This window comes from Thamnophis sirtalis, unplaced genomic scaffold, assembly GCF_051295495.1.
Source record: "Thamnophis sirtalis isolate CommonGarterSnake01/CBP01778 unplaced genomic scaffold, rThaSir2_p1.2 scaffold_9, whole genome shotgun sequence".
In the NCBI taxonomy this organism is placed as follows: Eukaryota; Metazoa; Chordata; class Lepidosauria; order Squamata; family Natricidae; genus Thamnophis; species Thamnophis sirtalis.
In genome coordinates, this window is record NW_028261389.1 from 25,019,631 (window position 1) to 25,030,200 (window position 10,570).

At 37.2% G+C, this 10,570-nt stretch overlaps 1 protein-coding gene across 1 annotated transcript in view; it reads left to right on the plus strand.

Moving 5' to 3' along the window:
- Positions 1 to 10,151, plus strand: part of RIC8B (RIC8 guanine nucleotide exchange factor B) — a 35,443-nt gene extending 25,292 nt beyond the window's left edge. Inside the window, exon 10 of the mRNA XM_087723099.1 lies at positions 8,978 to 10,151. Coding sequence (XP_087579225.1) covers positions 8,978 to 9,089 — 112 coding nt within the window. The 3' untranslated portion in view covers positions 9,090 to 10,151. The remainder of the gene's footprint in view (positions 1 to 8,977) is intronic.
- Positions 10,152 to 10,570: the final 419 nt, after the last annotated feature.

The window sequence follows — 10,570 nt, forward strand, 5'->3', positions numbered from 1 at the left end:
CTGGCTCAACAGCAGGATGTAGGAGTTCTAGCGCATAGCCAGTTAAGTATGAGCCAGCAGTGTGCTGCAGCTGCCAAAAAAACCAATGCAGCCCTAGGCTGAATCAACAAAAGCATAGTATTAAGGTCACGTGAAATATTAGTACTTTTATATACTCTCTTGGTAAGACCACCCTTGGAATACTGCATCCAGTTCTGGTCACCACAATATAAAAAAGATGTTGAGACTCTAGAAAGAGTGCAGAGAAGAGCAACCAAAATGATTAGGGGTCAAGCGGCTTAAACATGATGAATGGTTGTAGGAACTGAGTATGTGCCATCTAATAAAGAAAAGGACTGGGGGCAATTGTGGGATTCAGCCGATTCGCACCAGTTCAGGCGAACTGGTTGTTAAATTACCCAACCCAACTTGGGGTAATATTTACAAGTAAAACAGATTACCTTTTGTTACATCCAAACACCACCGAATCAAATTATATCATGGGATGGAGTAAGTATTCCTAAACACCTAGAGTCTTTTCTAAAATGTGAGGCACATTGATGTGTAAGGAGAGAGTATTGCAAATATTTCCTAATAAAAACACTATGATTCCTTCCAGATTATTAATTCTGTTAAGATGTTTAGTTGGACTGCTATATTTCATAGATCCAGGAATGATTTACCATATTTTTCAGAGTATAAGACACACCTTAGTTTTTGGGAAGGAAAATAGGGGGGGGGGGTCTGTTTACCAGGTATTCATCTGGCTAGCGTCCTTAGTCTGGTCATCTTCAGCACATAAGTTTGCTGGTTTTGAGTGTGTGCATGCGCACGCTTTTTATCCCTGGTTGGGGATAAAAAATAGCTTCTAAAGCACAGCTGATCGTTGGCAAGAGAAGCAATGAGAAAAGCAGGCAAAGCAGGGAAGATCGCTTCACTCGCTAGTGCCTCATTAGGGCTTAAAAACAGCTTCCAAAGCCCAGCTGATCATCGGAGAGATAAGCAATGAGAAAAGCAAGCAAAGCATGGAAGATTACATCACTCGTTAGCGCCTCATTAGGGCTTCAAAAAAGCTACATTCGGAGTATAAGATGCACCCAAATTTCAGCCTCTTTTATGGGGGGAAAGTGTGACTTATACTCAAAAAAAACCACAGTAATTCTGGTTATGCATAGATGGACAACATTTAGTTCCTAACTACTCTGCACAATTCAAGATTTAAATTCATCAGAAATGAAATAAGTCCGCTGAAATTCATTCTAGTTTTAGTTATTTCACGTTTTGAGGATGGGATAGCCAAATAAGATGAACCCCAAGCAACATATTTTTTATGCATACTGCAGCTAAGAGTCTTTCACTCTTTCCCAACTCCCAAATCCAGAAACTTCGGTCCCTTCCTCCTATGTTCTTTAGAATCACTTTCCTTTCTCATTCTTTTGTGTTTGGTTCATGTTCTGTTTCTCAGGCTGTACCTTTCCTGCAGTGCTGAAGATTTGAATTTTATCCCATTCTTTGTTTTTGTGATGCTACTTGTTTGGTCAGCAATTTAAACCCATCCAAGATCATGTGTGTATTGGCACTAGGGAATATAAATTTATAGCATGCAACTTTTATCTGGTCCTTTCTTGTTTTTATTATATCTTTCTCATAGTTAGTTTTGCTGTAATTAAACAACAGGTAATGCACCCCCCGTGTCTAATTCATATCGCTAGTCATTGGTTCTAAAACTGTTTTCAATACTATTGAGACTTATAGACAAAGAGAAACCAGTTTGAGAATAAAGATGAGAAAATAAGCCAGTTTCAACTTGTAAAAGAAGGATGGGACAATGATAGAATTCAAAATTTAGCTTAGCTAGGAGGTGGGTTGGACTATTCCTTTTAAGTAGTTCCTCCTCCAATTTTTTAAATGCAAATAATAATAATTGGGCCAATGGCAGATTTGGAATTTTTAGAACATGCCATTGGCAACTTTACAAATGAATTGTCATAGAACTCCCAAAACAGTTAAGAGAAAGCAAGCTGGATATAAAGATCTCCATATTCTTCTAATCTTGGTAATGATTCCGATTATTTTGATATTTTTCCTGGACTGAGGTCCCAGTCCTAACAAAGCATTGGATTGCAATCATCTACAATTTTTGGCACTGTATGAATTATTTATAGAAGTGCTTCAATTCCAGTAGAAGGCATGCATGCAGATTTGGGAAGGTTCTCAAGATGGCTGCACCAAAGCTTTACCACAATACTTCTGTGAGTGTTGTTAAAGCATGATTCCAAATGATGCACACATTATTTCATTTTCTAGGAATATCTCTTAATGCTCATGTAGGGCCCAAAGACATCCTTGGAAATAAAAGATAATGCTAGAAGCTGGCTGTGTTTTGCAGCTTGGTAGCAACCCATTTGTTTATCTTAAGATTCTTTTAAAAAGTCAAAATCAAGTTGGGGCATTGATCCTTGTAGGCATCAAAAAAGTATCTTTGGGTATACTGGAACACACTGGAGACCTAGGCATTGAGTTGGATAACTGGTTCTATTGACTTTTCTTGGCAGATTCAATCATTTTAGGCAGACGTGGGTTCCTACCGGTTCGGCTGGGTTTGGAACCCATGGCCCTGAACTGATTATATCGTCCATCTTGTTTTTTGCTTCTGCGCATGTGCAGAAGCATTTTTTACCTACTGTGCATGCATGCATAGCACGCATCAAGCATGCACAAAGTGTGTCCCTGAGTAATCAGCAGTTGAAGAAACCGGAACCCACCCCTGATTTTAGGTGAGCCATGCTGCTGCTATAAAGTGTTAAAAAAGAACACAACCTTAGATGACAATTGGTTTTAAAAACCAAGCATTCTAGAGTATATCTCTGTGAACATGAATATTTCTAAATATTTGGCACCACATTTCTATTCTTCTCTTAGCAATATTTCATTCAAATGCTCTGTGATTTAGACATTTCAACAAATTCAGGAGAGATCTCGTTGTACTTCAAGACACAGCTCAAGATGTTTTTAAAATGATGTGATCTTTGATACCGTTTTCTGATTAGAAGTGTAATAGCTAAATCTTAATTTCATACCAGTTTCCATCTAGCATAAAATGAATGTTGTGATGTGCATGCAGCTCTTTGTCTACTTTGTGTGTTTGGAAGTTTTCAGTGTTAATTAAAATGCTTTATAAATATTTTCTTGCTATTATAAACTGGTGGCACAGCTATGAATTCATTGAGTAATTATGATGCCACGGTGCTTTTTCCAAGCCAACCCTGTATTAATAGTAGGAATCCTTTTGCTGATGAAACAGTCCCCAATTATCATAGTTTGGGTTTTGTTGTACATCGACAAGAAATCAGTAAAACAAGGATGTAACCCAAACCAGCCTAAGTAGCAGCCTTGCTCATTAAAAATGCAGAATTAATCACAGTAGTGGCTTTAAAAAACAGTGCCTCTGTCAGGTTTTCTCTCCTTTTCTAATTGTGGAACAAAATAGTGTATATAAAAGGGTCAGCACTATTATGCAGCACTCAATTAGAGGTGAATGGATTCCCCAATACACTATTTTATCAAAGGAACAGGCCAATGTTTGCAATACGTTTGCTTTATTACAGGCAACTATCATTAGTTCCGTGTGTTAATACTGGCTGTTGTGCGCAGAGCAGGCGAGGAAGACCCTTGAAAAATAAGGCAGTGGTTTGGGAGTTCACCAACTAAATGGCAAGCAGAAAGCAGAAACAAGCGTTATATAGATAAATTTGAAGCGTTAGTGAAAGATTTGGAGGTGAGGAAGAAGAAAGTCTTTGTATTAAACGTTTCATTTTGTCATGTTTGCCAACAAACAGCACTGAATATATCCTTTTTTATTTGAAAGAAAACGCAGCCTTGGAAGTTATCCAGCCCTAATTACTCAAGTACATTCAAAAGAATATATTTATATACATATGTGTCTGCTTGGAATACGATTCTAGGAGGAATTGCTTATTGCAACTTAAGAAGAAGAATGTTTAGGGCAAGGATGTCAAACTCACAGCGTCACGGCGTCACGTGATGTATTGTGGCTTTCCCCCCCTTCACTAAAACAGGTGGGCGTGGTCAGCGTGTGGCGCATCTGGCCCGCGGGCCACAAGTTTGACACCCCTGCTTTAGGGCGATCCTTTTTTATTGCAGGTAGCCCTCAACTTACAAATTTGTTTAGTAACCATTCAAATTTACAGTGGCACCTTTGCTTGTCTAGTGACCGTTCAAATTTACAGTGGCACCTGTGTGACTGTTTTTCACGCTTATGATTGTTTGCAGCCTCCCTGTGGTCACCTGATCAAAATTCGGACACTTGGCAACTGGTTCACATTCTTGATGGTTGCAGTGTCCTGAGCTCATGTGATCCCTTTTTGCCACCTTCTGACAAAGTCCATAGGGATTCACTTAACAAGAAAAGTTGTAAATTGTCTTGCTTTAACAATGGAAAATTTGAGCTCAGTTGTAGTCATAAGTAGAGGACTACACATATTCCTCTGTGGGTGTCTAGAAGAGGCATTGAGAATACAGCTCTCAATTTTTTTCCAGCCAACATGCAACCTGGGAATTCTAACAGTCGTAGCCCCAACCCATCTGAATGTGCTGGGTTGGGTTGAATGGCCCCAGTGGGGGTGGGGTGGGGGATATTGTGTACATCACCTGATTTCAGATCTATTTCTGATGAATTAGGGGAATGTCAGTGACGGTTGTGCATAGAGATATTACTCTGCTGTTAGGTTCTAATGCCCAGATGAGCTTCCTTAAGATAAGGACAATGGGAAGGACGATACACTGTGATGTCCTTGTTTGTTGATTTATTACATCTGTGAAAATATGGAGAATATTTTTTTTTCAGAAGATCAGAATGTAACTGTCCTGATGACCTTCGCCATAATCCACAAATATTAAATAAGATTATGAAGAGCTTAAATAAGTCTCTGCTAATACTGTTTGATTGGCTTAATCAATAATTAATCATCTTGATAGGAGGCTGTAGCTTGTGGAGTAGATATAATTGGATTAACGGTGAGAGGCCCCGAGTGCTTTTGAAGAGATTAAAACGGCTGTCAATCGTATAATTAAACAGCTGCACACAAAAGCAACAGTATTTTTTTAAAGGGAGTGGGAAAGAGAGAAAAAAAATCCGGTTGCCTCTCAGTGAATGCTCTAGTACGTAAGCTCCACTAGAAGCAGGTTTGATAAGACATATCTCTTTTCTTGATTGATTTCTCATTCAGTGAAATTCATATGTATATAGTTGTGATTTTGAACTGGGAGAATTGACTATTCTCTGGCAGGTGGGACTTTGGCAGATTAGGAGTAAGCAAAGGCTGCCTTTTATTTACTCATTTTTTTAAAAAAAATTAACCAACAATGAATCTGTTCTTGGTCTAATCCATTGGTAATTGATTTCTTTTTTTCAGATAGGCCTTAATTGACTTAGTGCACATGTGCTGTCTGAATGGAGTCTTTATTGATGTTTTTCCTTGCTTCCCCCACTCAGCCAGCACACATTTTGGGGGTAACCCCATTTATCTTCGTAGTCCTTGAGGTCTAAATTCCTTCAAAACTTTAAACTGCCTTTTGGCATTATTCCCCTGCCCTTTTTTTTTGATAGCATCTACTGGCTCTGAAGATTTTGTTTTTTATACTTCATAAACTCATTTTTTAAATTCTTATTTATAATTCCATTGAATTGCTGACATGAGCTAGAAGAAGCAGCTGGCAATTCCATACTGCACATTTTGTTCTAATAGGTAATCCTCGACTTAGTTCTTTTAGTGACCATTCAAAGTTACAACGGTACTGAAAAAAGTGCCTTGTTACCATTTTTCACAGTTACGACTGTTGCAGTCACATGATCAACATTCAGATGCTTTGCTACTGTTTCTTATTTATAATGGTTGCAATATCCTGGGGTAATGTGTAACCTTCTGACAAGCAAAATCCATGGGGAAGCCAGATTCACTTAACAACTGTGTTACTAACTTAACAATTGCAGTGATTCACTTAACCACTGTGGCAAAAAAAGGTAGTTAAATGGGGCAAAAGTCACTACTGTAAAAGTTACTACTGTAACACCCTCTACATGGGGCTGCCCTTGAAGAGCATTCGGAGACTCCAGCTTGTCCAGAATGCAGCCGCGCGAGCAATTGTGGGTGCACCTCGGTACACCCACGTTACACCTATCCTCCGCGAGCTGCACTGGCTGCCTGTTGGGCTCCGGACACGCTTCAAGGTGCTAGTGGTTACTTTTAAAGCCCTACATGGTATTGGACCTGGGTACTTGAGAGACCGCTTCCTGCCAATTACCTCCCTACGACCAATTAGATCCCACAGATTAGGCCTCCTCCGAATACCATCTGCTAGCCAATGTCGATTGTTGACTCCTCGGGGGAGGGCCTTCTCTGTGGCTGCTCCGGCCCTCTGGAACGATCTCCCCGTGGAGAGCCGGACCCTCACCACCCTTCTGGCTTTCCGCAAAGCCACTGGCTGTTCTGGCAGGCCTGGGGCTGATGAGTTCCCAGCCCCACTTGAATTGTTGCAACTGTTGCTGTGTTGTTGTTTTTTTAATAAATGTTTTTTAATTTTAATTTAAAACAGGTACAGCATCTTTCTTTACATCTGTAGAAAATGTATCAATCAATTACAGATAAGTTTTGGTACATCTCCTCCACAGTCAACCAACATAACTCATATTAACTCAAGCATTATTATATATCCATTTTCATTTAACTGTAATTATTATTTAGAAATATTAATAAAAGTAATAATCTTGAACAATACCTGCCCACACTGGTGGGAAAAAATAAAATAAAAAAAGGGCAAATAAAAAATAAAAATTAAAATAAAAAATAAAAATAATACAAAAAAAGACAAAAACGACAAGAGACAAGGCAGGAAAACAAAACAAAACACAGGTGTCTATTATGAAAAAAAAAAGAAGTATATCAACTGGTTACAACATGCTTTGGTGCTTCTCTTCCATTAGCTCATATTAATTCAAATATCTTAACTCGGATATTTACCATATCAACATCATTATACCTCCAGTTTTAATTACCTATGGTTATTTAAACATCCTTCATCCTTAGCTATGCTAAAGAATTAATCCATAACACATGCTGACAATTCATTTACTTATTTGTAGAATCCTCTATTATCATCAAATCCTCATGTCCTATTTTAGCTGGACATCCATAATATTTAATTATATCATATATCATAACATTTTCCCAGTATTGATTAACATTTGATTGTATGTATTTTATTTAATTTTTTTAATAGTGATAATTATTGTAGTTAATACTCTTTATGTATAATCTAAAGATGTTTTCTCATATCCAATTGTTAGTTATCATATCAACTCCACATTATATACATTACTATCAATATCAATTATTATTCAACTATATCTGTTACAAAAAAAAGCAATTAGGTTTAGCTAGTTTTCAATTGTATTCTTCAATCTATCAGCCAGTTCCAAATTATATATATTACTATCCATATCAGTCATTATTCAGCTATATCTATTACACATTAAGGTAATCAGATTTAGCTAATTTTAAATTACATTCTTCCATCTGTTCAGCCAGTGTCTCTCCAGTGTCCCTCTGTGTCCATCTCTCCAGTGTCTATCTCTCCAGTGTCCATCTGCCAGCCAGTGTCTCTCCAATAGCAAAATCTTCTCAAACCAATTGCCACGCGTTGGATAAATTTACCAAATGTTTTCATAAGCAAATCCAGACAAAGATATTTTCGCACCTTTGGACTCTGAATGTCAGTGATGAAATAATAATAATGTCCTGGGCTTGTAAAATTTTCCAAATTAACTTTGATTCTCAAGGGTGGATTTTCCATTCCTCCTGCACTCTGTCTCTTTAAATGAGTCTTCTTTATAGCTCCCCCCCTCCTTTCTTCCTCTGAGATAGACCAGACACCATTTCTCACATTTTCCATTTGTATTTCAGGAACATTTAAACATTCAACGATCTCAGTTTTTACTTCATATTTTAAAATCAGATGATCCAATTTTCTTTCCAGCCTTTGATAAGAGTCAAAAAGCCCTCTACATGCGGAAAAAAGAGTCTGAAATGAAATCTTAGAGGTGTTTTGAGACGCCATGATGTGTCGCAGTTAAAAATTGCAAGCTCTTTTTTTTTTTTCCCCACAGACTTCAAAGCACTTTTCTTATTCTCTTGCAGGCTGTGCAATCTTATCTGATCGTAAACAGAGCCAAGTAATAAAGTAATAAAAATGTCGAATCGTGACGGGCTAATTAGTAGAAAATAAATTTTACGATCCACTTAAGGAGAGTCAGAGGGGGGAGGATGTCGAGGAGTTTCTTGAAGCATTTAAGAAGTAAAGTAACCACCGGCCATAAATCCATTAAAAAAAGCCAATTTGCCGCTAAATTTTCCTATTCTTTGGTTTAGGTTAGCTTAAGTTTTTAACGCGAACAGTCTCTCTTGGATAATAAAATCAGCTTACCAGATGACATCACTTCTACCATTCTTAGGGGCAACCTGCAGTTTCAGTTAGCACGCAGCTAATCCAGAAAGGAATTGGCACGAGGAGTTAATACCCCCCCCCCAGAGACTTGCGGGTGTCTCTGAGGTCCTGGGTCTCTCCTCACCTTCACTGTCATCTCCGGGACAGCTAGAGTTCAAAGAACCCGTCCAAAAATCCTTCGGTATAGAGGAATTTCAGGAGTAGCCTGAAACTCCATCTTCTCACTGCTAAGCCCCGCCTTCTTCCTCCACAACTGTTGCTGTGTTTTTAACTGAGTCTCTCGGGAATAGGGCGGCATACAAATGGAATAAACATTTCAAACTTAGCAACATAAATTTTGGGCTCAACTGTGGTCGTAACATGAGGACTCCCTGTATTTGTATGTATGCATATGTGAATAGACTAATCGTGTTATTTGCCATTTTTAACTGTATGACAAGACAAAATCTGAATCTTTTTCTTTTCCCTTACGTAGGGACAAAGTTATTACACCCATGGGGGTACGACCAGATGGCACCATGACGCCTTTGGAAGAAATAGTCTCTCAGCATCAAGCTAATGAGCATGAAACTTCAGATTCTGACTAAAATATCAGCTATTTCACATCATTTCACTCTTTTTCCTTTACGTGTGGCATTGTTCATTATCTGAATGTTAAAGCACTGTTGCAACCGTTTTATAAATCGAAATGTTTAAATTATAAATTATGTGGTGTACTTATTAGCATTTCTAAAATACCAGTTTATATAGCAACAAGAAATAACATTTATTAACGTCAAGGTAACTGTGTTTAATATAAGATGAAAAATGTGGTGTAGAATTGAAAAGATTACAATGTTGTTCTTTAGCTTTGAAATCAACCCTATTAAGAGTAATTCATGAAATAGGAAAGTAGAAGGTGTTTTAAAGCCCTTCAAGTAGCTTCTGTTTTTTTAAAAAAACAAATCAGTGTTTTTCACGTAATTATAATAAGTTTGTACTGCTTTTTATGTTTTAAAGGTACTCTATTTCCTTGTTTTGAGGTATGAAATAGAATATCTAGATTTTAAAATTACGTGAAATCTTTAAAATGATGATTAAACTGTCACTTTAAAGAAACAGCTATCTATCAGATGCCTTTGATTTATTATTGGTTGTTTTCTTATTTCCTATTATTTTGCCCTTTATTTTGTCCAATATCTGAGGGATGCTGAATTTTGATGAATCAATGTCTTTTTACCATTAAATTATATAAATGGATTCAGTGTTTTTATACAGTTAAAACTACAGGTTCACACAGATCATTATTTTGTCCTCAAGTCCAGTTCGGAAAACAGTTTTGTCCCCCATATTTGCAGGATAGCTGCTGAAATGGCTAGTTCATAAATTCAGTATGAACCTATATCAATTCTAGTATAGTCTCAACCCTATCACTAGTTATGGGCTTCTTAATAATGGATAGCCATCCTTCAAAAAGTTATATAAAGTTTAAGGCTAGGCAAATACTGTATTAAAAATTCCTTTTGGAAAAAAAATAGATACAATAAAATTTTATAATAGGAGGAAACAAGCAATTTGTCTCGAACTGTGTTAATGTCAGAACAATTTAGCTCTGTAACAAATATGGAAATATATTGCAAGCTCTCAATAAAACTTTATATACAACGTAAGCATATGGTTCTACTGTGTTGTTCCCATATCTTCAAATAGTATCTCATTAGGGAATGGTCATTTTTTTCCCCACACTAAATTTAACCAGGTTGAATGTTTGAGTGATTTATACCCCTCTCCTTCTCCATTGTTAATGTAGGCTAAGAATATTCTTGTTCTTGCAAGATGCTACCCTATACTGAGGCCCTGATCAAACTAAGGCAAAGAATAATCAACATGAAAAACTCAAGGAAGATCAATCTTGTGTGCTAGTAGGGGACTATTGAGTTGCTCAGCCTTTCAATTTCAGTCTACTCAGATATCTGGGATAAATTGAAATATCTAATTATAGACTAGCTTTGACAGTAGTATAATTTCTTATTCTGTCTTGCAAGGGAATTATAAGAAAGTTCTATATAATAAATAGCTTTACCACTTT